At 33.5% G+C, this 12,037-nt stretch overlaps 1 protein-coding gene across 14 annotated transcripts in view; it reads right to left on the bottom strand.

Annotated features, from left to right (window-relative positions):
* homer (protein) overlaps positions 1 to 12,037 on the bottom strand; it is a 351,701-nt gene that overhangs the window by 26,974 nt on the left and 312,690 nt on the right. For all 14 annotated transcript variants that reach the window (XM_067096704.1, XM_067096692.1, XM_067096695.1 and 11 more), the window contains 3 exons: positions 8,210 to 8,366; positions 7,823 to 7,954; positions 6,691 to 6,901 (listed from right to left, as the gene is read on the bottom strand). In XM_067096704.1, coding sequence (XP_066952805.1) covers positions 6,691 to 6,901; positions 7,823 to 7,954; positions 8,210 to 8,366 — 500 coding nt within the window. The remainder of the gene's footprint in view (positions 1 to 6,690; positions 6,902 to 7,822; positions 7,955 to 8,209; positions 8,367 to 12,037) is intronic.

Below are 12,037 nucleotides of genomic sequence, written 5' to 3'. Positions count from 1 at the left end.
TTCAACTTATGCAAAATTGTGTGCAAACTGCAAAAATCCTCAACTATCAATAAAATCAATAAGCAACAAAATGCAGATATTAACCTCATATTGTTAACCCCCCATGAAAATTAACCCTACAATACTTTAAGTGCTTTCCTGAAACCTATAAATATTTTCATATGACTGCAAATCTATGAGGGCTTCCTTCAAGAGTGTTAGGACAAAAAAAAAAGAAACAAAAGATGTAAGAACAAAAATAGAAACAAAAGACACGCCTATAAGACTCCTTGAATGACGTGTTGAGCCTCTCCTCAATGTTGCATCGATGTCATCTTCAAGTGCCAAGACTAGACTGTCCAAGTCTGCAGGAAAAGACAGCAACAACCAATTTGATATTTGCTTATGACTAAAAGATTTCCTATAAACTAAAACAACCCTCCAAAACATATCAGAAAAAGATGCAAATTAAATTTCTCCAAGTTTTCTGAAAAAAATATTGAACAGCAGTCACCAAAAAAGAAACTTTCTGAAATTTTAGCACTTACAATTCATAAAATGTATATTGCCTTAACTGTAATCAGAGTGTCCTAGTAACAAGGTATTCAGAAACAGATTCTTTAAAATAAAATCCCTTTCCTATTATTCCCTACTATTTTTTTATTTTCAAAAAATTATTTAACCACATTAAATTATGCCATACAGTACTTGCTCTAAAGGTTAGATTGAGTGCTGACTGTAACAATTACAAATAAATCTCCATTCTTTGTTTTATAAAGCTACTGAAAATATTATTTTTATAAAAATGCATAAATGTCCTGAATCTACATCCCTGCTTCCTGACACCCATAAAATTGAAAGGAAACAACTAAGTACTCATGACATATGATACACTTTTCCAACTGAAACACTTATTTAAAAAACTGTCAGTAACCGTCAGTGCTGCAGCACAGTTACTGACAATGTTGACAGCAAGCCTAAACTAACTATGTGAGGTCAAAAGAGTGTTGGCCTTAGAAAATGGATAAGACAATATAGTATAGTGATGACATATCTTGTTGCATTTACTCCCTCCCCTTTAATGGAAAAGGAGGCAGCTGCTAGCCTTAAGAGAAACTTGGAAATAGGGATAGACAGTAGGGTATTAGGACGAAATAAAAACATGAATCCATTAATCAGCCAACCTTGTACTAAGCTCCTACTCCATGACTCACTGTGCATTATTGGTGTTATTATGTTATTTAACCAAACCACCTACTCACATTTCTAGTCCCATTGAGCTTACTCAAAGAATTTTTTCTTACATAAGAAGTGAAAGTTAGAGAAAGAAAACACTGACAGAAAATGGACAACTAAATGGGGTGAGACTACAGGCAACAGATAAAAATTAAAAATAAAAAATTCTTCAGTATTACCTACAGTTTGCCAAACATACACATGCACTGCACAAAGTCCAAGTGCATAATCTGACACTACTTCTGTATACAGTACTGTATTAGTGTCACAACCTTTTGTTCTTCCACTGACTGAACATAGCTCTCCTGTCTGGATGTCAGCAGCCTCCCAAGACCTTTATCTTGTAGACAAAATTGCTAGAGTAGTTTATCTTTTTAGTCAAACAATGGTAATACAATCTGATCATCAGTGAAGAATACCCAACTGCAATTTATTTCAAAAATAAACTCTCATATGCTTGAGTCCTAGTTGTGCTACCAGTTTGCATAGGGTCAATTAACCAGATGACAGAGATACAGTGGACCCCCACCTATTCGCGGTTCCGGATTTGAGGCTTCACCTATTCACAGATTTCTCTGTAGAACATATATACACATTATTCGTGCAGAATTCGCATATCTGCAGTATTTTTCATTGAGAAATATTCACAAATTACTGTATTTTCATAAAATTTTCGTGACTAAATGCACTTTTTGTGATAAAACTATTAAAATATTTAGGTAAAAGCATTTCTGGAGGATTTTTTGGTGTTTTGAACTATCAAAATAGACAGTTAAAGCATTTTTAGAGGGGTTTCAAGTACAGTAATCGCAGATTTGAGCTATTTGCAGGGGGTAGGGGTATGCATCCCCTGCGAATACTGGGGGTCGACTGTATTTCTAGGTTTTGTTCTCAAATGAGAGGTGACAAAAAGAAGCACCACACAAATAAGTTGGACAGCAATGTGGGAACAAGTAAATAAAAAGTATAAGGAATAAGGTGAAGCAGTTGGGGCTGAGAGGATACTGTAGAGCAGCCTTCACTGATGCTGCCAGTACAGCACTGTAACATTACTCAGTTCCAGATGTTCTTAATTTTATTTATAGCAAGGCTGTGTAGGTTTTCCAGGCAGTGCTATGAATGTTGTTACTAGTTAAAAGCTGAAGAAGGGCCATATTTAAAGTAGCATGTCTCTATCTTACTTTTTCTGACACTTCTCTACCGTTGTTCATACAGGAATTACAGTAGTTATATTCATCTGTATCTTACTACATTTCTCTTCAGTCAGTTTCCTCTATTCTACAGGAGCTTGTTTAGTAAAAATGGACTTTTAAACTTCTACAAATGCACTATGCAAATTTTCAATAATAATAACACTAATAATAGCTTAGCCACCATACTGCTATAAATGTCATGAACCTGGCCATTTAACAAACAATGTTCTCTTCATTAAAAAAAACAGGAAGTTAAGATGTAAAAGACAAGCATCATACAAAATAAAATATGAGAATAAATTGAAAATGCTATACAGCCCACAAAGAAATGGTAATATTTCACGATTAGGAAGCTAGTTAAATTCATGAATAGAAGAAAAAAGGAAAATACTGTAATTAAAAACATATAAACTAAAAATAAAAAATGTATATATACAAGTAGGATTCAGAAAGAAGACTCTGATACATCTATATTAACATAGAAACATGTACATGTTTTACAGTAAATAGTCAAATTCTGTAAGCCTTACCTCATCAGAATCTGCATTTTTTAATAAGATTAGTCTAATAACAATAATAACTATTATTAGTTATAGTAAAGAAATAAAATAGGACCTCAAAAGTAATGTACCTTCACAAACAGAGACCTACGAAATGAGACTCTCAATAATAAAAAAAAATATGTGCAGTTGTCTGGGACATCAAGAATAATTTGCAGTGGTAAAACTGTATCAAGTACCCTGCTACCTTGTTTCCCTTTTCAATGAAACTTGACCAATGAGCTACAAGAATTTGGAATTCAGTATTTACACTTGCATACTACAAGCTACTTATGCATAAAAACCACTTTTAACCAAAAGTAGAGGTGCCACAGACATTACAAATAAATCTGACATACAGCCCTTAATGCCTCAAATAAATGAGTTGTGAGGAAAAACCCTTACATAATAATTTACCACCAATAATAATGACAAAGTGAAAACTTAAACAATTTGAATATACTGTAATGTTGCTCCTAATAATATGAAGTTAATGTACATTAACCTACCACATAAGGTTGTAAAAATTTCCTTGCCTATCCTGGTGATGTTCATATAGAAAAATAAATAAAACACAAAGATGAATTTCTCAGGGTGATTTTAGTTCACACATATAAGTTATTATTAGAATAGGTACTAATCTAATAAATTATCCAGAATCTCCATGATAAAAATAAGAATATTCAATTGAGAACATATCTCCTCAAACAACATTCAGTAGTGAATGAATACAACTCCATGCTATTCCTCAGCTCATGTGAACACATGTTACATAGAAACTGTAATCTGTTCTACAACTATTTTATTGTTAAACTCAATAAACTTGATTAATATCTTTACGATCCATCAATATGAAAAGGATACCGTAACTGTATGTCCAGCTCTGAATGCCTTAAAACTGCCAAAAATTTGTCTTGACCTTTAACCTTAAAGATGTAACATGGTCAGTATAAGTCATGGAATTACTAAGAATTTATCAATATGAAAAGAATCTACAAATCAGGAGCTGGCTACGAAATATTTCTCAAATGCCAAAAATCTACAGATGTTTTAAACCGATTTTTCCCAAAACCATCTATGTATGGAAGTGCACCAACTAAATATATCTGCCAATTTCATCAATTAATTTTCATCCATTCTCAAGATATTTTGTCAAGTAATGTAAACACACATCCTCTTCCAAATTTGTTGATGGAAATAACTCTTGCTACAACTGTGCAGTTTAACAGAAGGAGGGGTAAAATGGAGAGAAGAGGAAGAAAATTGATGCAAGCAAAATAAAACTTTACGTCACAATCAAGAAAGTGGTGAACAGATGCTGTAAGAAAGATGTATGGGGTAAATGTAGTACTGTACTATGTATCAAATCTAATTTGCCACAGGAGATGCTCAGAATTGCCAAATATGTGCAGAATAAAATACTTTCTGAACCCAAATGTACAAAGGGAAAAATGCAGAAGGGCAGCTTTTAGGACAGGTAGATCATTTCTGCTACCTTGGGGACAATGGCATTATGAGACAAGTAAAAAATAGTAGCCTTGACGAAAAAATAAAAAACTGCTAGACTACTGGTAAATGAAAGTAGCTCATTACTAAGTGAATAAAAACTTATGCTGCATGTACGAGTATAAAAACTCTTCTACAACCATGCAGCAGACACATGTCAGTGACAAAGAAAATGGAAATAATACAAAGGTGTGACTATTACATAGGGAAATGCAGAGAGATGTACTGTCCAGTGGCTGGAAAATGGATTGGAACCTCAAAAAATTGAATGGTTTGGACATGTCATAAAAAGGAACGGTCTCACAGAACTGCAGCAGCAGCAGTAAAAAAAGTAGTAGTAGTAGTGTATATGTATCGGGAAGCAGGACAGACCAATAAGCAATCCCATAAAAACATGGAAAAATAAAATACATGAAGACCTAGACAAAATGGATATTCAGGGACAAAATGTATATAAAAGAAGAGAGAGGAAGGAACTCACTTGAGCTTAACCTTCTAAAAGAAAAATTCTCTGCATTCTGGGATCTGGCAATGTTAGTTATTCATCAAATACAAAGGATCAAATGACTGTAACCAATTTGAAGACACGATAAGGCTATTTATATTTGACACATTTGTTAAATTTAATAAGAAATAATTCAATGGCTGGTTAAAGTTTTTAATATTCTAATTTCAATTTCATTATTACACATCTCCATTTCCTTTACTGACTGTGCATTCAGGGAACCATGAAATTACAAAATTTACAAAATTTAAATCAGAATATGTAATGGCAACTTGACTTTTTGTTTAAGAGAGTATTTGGCAAGTGAAAGAGGATATGGGTCTCCACAACTGGGGAAAGTTTCACCTATTGCTAACCACAGCTTAGCCAGTTAAAGCAGCTGTTCATCATAGTCTTGTGGCTTTAACTGGGAGTAAAGAGGTTTGTAAATCATAAGAACATAAACTGTTTCACTTAAAAAATGCTCCTAATCACAGCTACAAACACTTGAAACGACAGACCATTCTAAATCAAATAAAAATGATTCATTATCTCTACTACCACTGAAGCATAACCCTAAGAAAAACTAATCATTTTCTTCTTAAACTTTAGGACTTTTCAATTTTGCTTTATAAATTGTAATATTATTTTTGTTCAAAATAATTTTCCAACAGCTTTCGAAAATTATATACATAATTTGTGCAAGAATGAACTGGTGTGCTATAATGCAAATATTATCTAATACATGCAACTGCTTAAAAGTGCAGTCTTTCAAAATGCTACACTGAAAGCAATAAATTGTTGCCTTAAATGAAATTTCCATGCAATGCCAACTATTTACATTTAGACAATACCTAATGCATAATCAACCGTCAGTATCCATCTGCTGTAGAGAAAGTGGTGGCAATTTTTTTTGCACCTTGTTTTTGGTTATAAAACCAATAATTTTAAGGCAGCAATTATGATCCTTCATGAAAATAAATTTTAAACATCTACTTCTTAACATGTACCATTTTACATAAATTCTTTCAGCTTAACAATCATACAGTACTCATAATAATACTTTAGATAATTTTATAATATAGCGCTATAAGGTATAGCAGCACTGCCTAATGCTTCATCTTGTAAAGTCTTTGGCACAAAAGGCCCTAAAGAATAAAATGCTCATATATGCTAATTAAATGTTCATATGATATACTGTATGACATTTATTCATTTATATAAAACCTACAATTAAATTGTTTACTATACACTCAACTAAAACAAAATAGTATCCAAAAATAGACACTACTTTAACTGTTTAAAAGTATAATTTCCAAGTAAGAATAAATTCATGAAATTAAGCAAAAATAAAACAATCAAGAAATACACACACACACACGCACACACACAAACCAATATCTACAAAACAACAAAGTTAAGTGCAAAAAGCATTAATACCTTGACAATGTGTATCAACCTATGGATAAAGATGCTAAGCCACATTAGGCAGAATATCAACAGCCCTGGTATTTTCATCGTGTAAATGAGGTCAAGCAAAACAATCAAAAGGCATTAATCATCACAATAAGTATGACTAATATAATCAGGTACAGTAATACACTGTCAGAAAATAAAGCTGAGTAGCAGATAAAACTACCTAAGCAAAAATGCAGTTTCTTTCATTTTCTCAAATCTTTGACAAGTCTCATTATGAATGTGTATTAGTACATTAGCAAAAAATAGAAATTCCCGTTAACAAGTCAATTCCTACCTGAAGTAATTGCATTTTCTCCTGGCATGCCCTCTTGAATTTTAGCTCGTGAGGTAAGAGGAGAAGCTGTGGCAGAAGCTGGTCCTGAAGAAGATGAAACAGCTCCTCCTCCACCTCCACCGACAACACTCCCACCACCTCCTCCACTAATTGTACCATTTGTTTTTCCTGACCTTGTTGCCTCTTTAACTTCTTGGAATTTTTCAATAAACTGTAAACACAAGGAAAATCAGAACTGTATATGAAATGTGATGGGCATTCATATTAAATTATCCCCATATGTATCACACATCCAAAGATTAGAAAGTTACTATTTTTTTATTGTTAAATATAAGAGTATTAACAATGCTTGGAGACAGGGCATCATGGCTCGGTGGTCACAAAACACCCATATAGAACTATTTTCATTGGCTTGATTTACAAAAATTGTAATGCATTTGGATTACTGTCTATGACTGAAAATACATAACTTTGTGAAACAATACGTCAAAACAACTGTCCAAATTTCATTGTGATTCTCTTTCTCCTATATAATCCACTAAGTTATTCTACAATTAGGATTTTGCAGGAAAAAAACTTCAGAGATTATCCTTAGACTGCTGTCTGCAAGGTTAGGATTCCTTCTTCCCCTTCGTATCCTGTGTTCAGTCCGTAAGAAACATATCGTATATAAAATTTGCTATATTTTGGACTAGTTTTACATGCTACAGGCTGACCTTGTAATATAACTTTATCATCTTAATACATGGTTCCAATGAATTACTTAGCACTTGGGTCCCTCATTTTTGCATGGACTACTTGTATACTGATATGAGGTTTTAAAAGTTTGATAATAAAATTATGGATGTCTACAATCACTGAGTTAATAAGGTTCATTTACTTGCTCTGCTTTTATCGGTTTTGCTTCATTTTGTTATATGCGCTTTCCCTTATTCTCTGTACTGAATTTCTCCAAATTAAGCCTTCCAGTGTGCCGTAGAACTTGTCTTTGTTGTGGTTGGTGGAAGTAAGACATACACTCAGAAGATTTGGAATGATAGGCAACTAAAATGTACCAATTAATGCCATCAAAAAGACCCAATATATCTTACATGCATTATCTGTAATGTGGCAAGTTGTTACAAAGGCATACCTTATTGAGCTCTGCTTCTGTTGAGAATCCAAGACCATATACTGTGTTGGCTCTCATGTCAGACCACTGACCAAATTTTTGAGATGTCTTTGTGAACATCATATTTGGAGTAATAGTGCTGTTGATGACTGCCTGTAAAACATTGAAAATATAAAATTAACATAAAATGGTGCATAATCCAAACTGCAGGACAAGACAGGTATCGTGCTTGGAGTCAAGATAAAAACTTGTTATACTGCATATTTCAAAATATTGCACTGTTAAAGACAAGGTAGTTTTTCATGCATGGATGAGTGTTAAACAAAATTATTATTCTGGAGGCTAAATATATGGTAAACTTTGGAAAATATAAGGCATCTACAATACTACAGTATATGCTCCACATACCTTGGTACCTTCAACAGAGATAATTCGATAGAGCTGCCGCGTGGAGTCATAGAAGAAGGAAACAGATACCGCAGAGGAGGATGCTGGAATCCACGACCTCTTTGTTTTCGGGTCGATGTGGAACACGTGCGCTTTGCACGTAAAGATGGGCTGCTCCCTAAGTACGTAACATGAAAGAAAAAGAAAAAATTAATAAAACATTTGATTTTACTGAAAATTATACAATATACAGTAGACATCAATCAAAAACAACTTAGAATAAAACAATCCGTGTTTCTGCTCCACAATGAACAATGATAATCACTCTTAAATGAGGGCAAATGGCGTTCTAAAGTAAAGCTATAAACTGTCATTTTATATGCTAGAGCCAAGATAACAGAAACAGAACTTCAATGATTGGTAAAGCAAAAAAGAATGAAAATTATCCACATGTTCAAATTCAAATTCTATAATAGTATATTTCAAATTCAAATTCTATAATAGTATAAGAGTTTTTAAACCTGGCTAATGAATTCTTATAATCAGACGCTAAAGTTGCACTTAAAATGGTAGTAATTAGAAACTTTTCCTTCTGTTAAAAACTTTTACAATCCCGTTCCCAACACACATCTCTTCAAAAAAGCAAAAATATAAAAAAATGTAAATAGTAATATATACTGTATAGCATTTACCTTTAAAAAAATAAAATGATTATCAATATTAACTTATTTAACTTGCTTTTCTGATACCCACAAATCTTTGTGGTTTCAGTAGTGTCAGTGAGTAGCAGTACATGCAGTAGCACCTGCAGTTACCTAAGATTAACCACCCTATTAATTAGCAATCCTAACATATCAGAAGGCAGTGAATACTCATGTATTCAACAGGATGTACATATAAACTTTGGGAATGAGGTCATTCTTAGATGATCAAGCAACCAAAGTGCACAACAGATCTTGAAGATGGATGAAAATTCACCCCATGATGACAAGTATGTTGTGTCTACTTAAAAAAAAACATAGAGGCTAAAAAACTTGAGTCTTGTTGTTTAGAAAGCCAAAGTATGATAACCACCAGCACCATTACTTGATAAACCAGTTCAAACATGGACAACCTTTATGAACAAGTCTTTTTGTAAGTGTTAAAAATTGTTAACGCCTGGGATCCTTTCATGTAGAGTTCGAGTTCAGCAATTAATCTTGACTGCCTTCAGGATTTCCATCTAATATTACAGAAGAGGTACATGAAGATTCAAAGACTTCAATAAATTCAAGAACATAATATAAAACATGAAAAATACCAAACACTGGATTTTGTCACCTTAGAAGCTATGCACACATACAATGGTTTACGCTGCTATACAGTATTACCATTATCTGCCTTCTTTCTCTAATTTTCTTCTTGATTAACTCATAAATCTTCTAGTATATCTGTGGAGGATCTACCACGTCAGGCATATGCATATCAAAACCACCTTTTTTCTTCATTAAGCTCTCATTTTTACATCCCACTATTGTAGCCAAAGGGTCCCTTCTCCCAAAAAAGGTACATTCCTATCCCTCTCTAAACTAATCATTCATTGCCAGTCTTAGAGTTCACCTTTAGGAAAACTTTTGTTTAATCCCACATAACTTATTAACTTCTTGTGTAATCACACTAACAAACATATAAGCAAACAAACAAACTGAACCAGAAATATAACCGCAATTTCCCACAACATCTTTGACTAGCAAGTACAACTATGAACTCATTTTGCTCATTTGTATCATTAGTGGAATATACAGTACGTCACAGACGACATCTCTTTCATACAGTTCAAAAGATATGGTCACAGTTTATTCCATTTGACCTTTAACTCAAAGTATTGTTTTTACCCTGACCTCACTCTTAACATATAGCTTCATTATTGGAATATGCTTGCTGAATATGAAGCCTGTCTCATATGGTTAAAATGTTTTGGAAAAGGTTCAATTCATATTAATAATTTTGACATGACTCTAAGTATGACCTTGGGCTTGTTCTGCATACTATATTTGCTTCATCAGAAGATTACGTATGCCAAATATGACATCTTGATCTAGTACACTTAAATCTTAATTGCCAAGCTTAAATCCTTTTCTGACCTTTGACCCTTAAATATGACCCTGACTTTGACTCACCCTGAATGTTAGCATCGTCAGTGGACTATGCATGCCAGAAATAAACTATTTTATACAGTTCAAAAGTCATGAACTAGGTTAAATTCTTACTTGACATTCAAATTTGACCTTGACATTAATCTCACTCTGAACATCAGTTACATTAGCAAAGTATAATGCATGATATAATATAGTCTACCTTGTACTATAGTTAAAGTCATGGAGAAGGTTAATATCTCAGACCTCTGACCTTCAGTGTTATTGTTATCAACATGACAGCTTCAATAACATAACGGCACCATATTTTTAAATTAATATGATTATAGTATAAAGCTCAAATTAACTCAAGGAAAGATGAATGGCTCCATTATCATAATTCAGTTACACCAAAGTTCTCTGGAGGTTACTGTGTCCTTAAGAAGTTACTCACTCTGGGAAACACTAATTCTTCTGTATATTTTTAATGAGAGAGAGAGAGAGAGAGAGAGAGAGAGAGAGAGAGAGAGAGAGAGAGAGAGAGAGAGAGAGAGAGAGAGAGAGAGATTATTTTTTCAGTGTCCTTGGCCCACGGCTTCTCCTAACAGGAATTAATGTGGTGGGTGGGCCATCCGTAGCCATCCCACTTCCACTTCCCCTCCTTTCAAAACATTGCACCAATCAATTGGATAACACGATACACGATTACACTGGGAGCCACTCAACTGGAGTCAATTTGATTTTACAAAGGGGAGAAAATAAATAAAAGGTTGTATATAACCGATGGGGCAAAAAATACAAACACAAATGTTTAAACAAAAATTTTTTGTTTACAAAAATGCTCTCACATTTTTGGGTTTTTCACCTCTTATTTTCTATGACAGACAAGACTAAACCAAAGTTTATGGGCCACTTCAGTAACCATGATCAAACCTCCTCCCAGATCCTCTTTCTCTCCAAGGTAAAGATAATACCACTCCTATTAAACGTCCTTGTATCACCCATCAGATTTCCTCTCAGACATCATTGTAATACCCATCAGATTTCCTTGTTTCAAGATTTACTCTTAAAAAACCAGTATTTTGAGAACTGCACTGTTCAAAGAGTTTCTTGCTCTCTACTGCCAAACTTAAGAATTTTATTAATGCTTCTGTTTTTCTAGTTTTTACAATCTTAAACCATCCTTTAGGGTTAAATCCCAAATGTAATCTGTTCTCCTTTTTTGTGACATGGCTCGAAAGGTTAGATAAAACCATTTGGCTGTCCATCTCATGAATCTCTCCATATATGAGGCTATCAGTCAAGAAACATGCCAAGCGCCATCCTGGGTCAAAGTATTTTTAAATTTAATTTATTATATTTTAAAAATGGCACTTGGCATGTTTCTCAACTGAAAAGCTCATATGCACGGAGAGAGAGAGAGAGAGAGAGAGAGAGAGAGAGAGAGAGAGAGAGTGTGTGTGTGTGTGTGTGTGTGTGTGTGTGTTTTTCAATAACTGCTAATTTCTAATAAAGACCTATGTTTCTCTTGTTAAGATAAAGAACTGACTATAATGTCAACTATGATTCCAATCTGGATTAACTTAAAGTTATAAAAAACTATACAACTACAGTACATCCCCTGAGTCATGTTGACTTGCAGTCACAAAAACCAAAGTTCCAACATTTCATTTATATGTGTCCTATTTCATTTAAATTTTTACTTGCATGTAATAAACACAGAAAATTTTCCATA

Source organism: Macrobrachium rosenbergii, chromosome 53, assembly GCF_040412425.1.
Source record: "Macrobrachium rosenbergii isolate ZJJX-2024 chromosome 53, ASM4041242v1, whole genome shotgun sequence".
Lineage (NCBI taxonomy): Eukaryota > Metazoa > Arthropoda > Malacostraca > Decapoda > Palaemonidae > Macrobrachium > Macrobrachium rosenbergii.
This window is presented reverse-complemented; position numbering and strand designations above follow the sequence as displayed.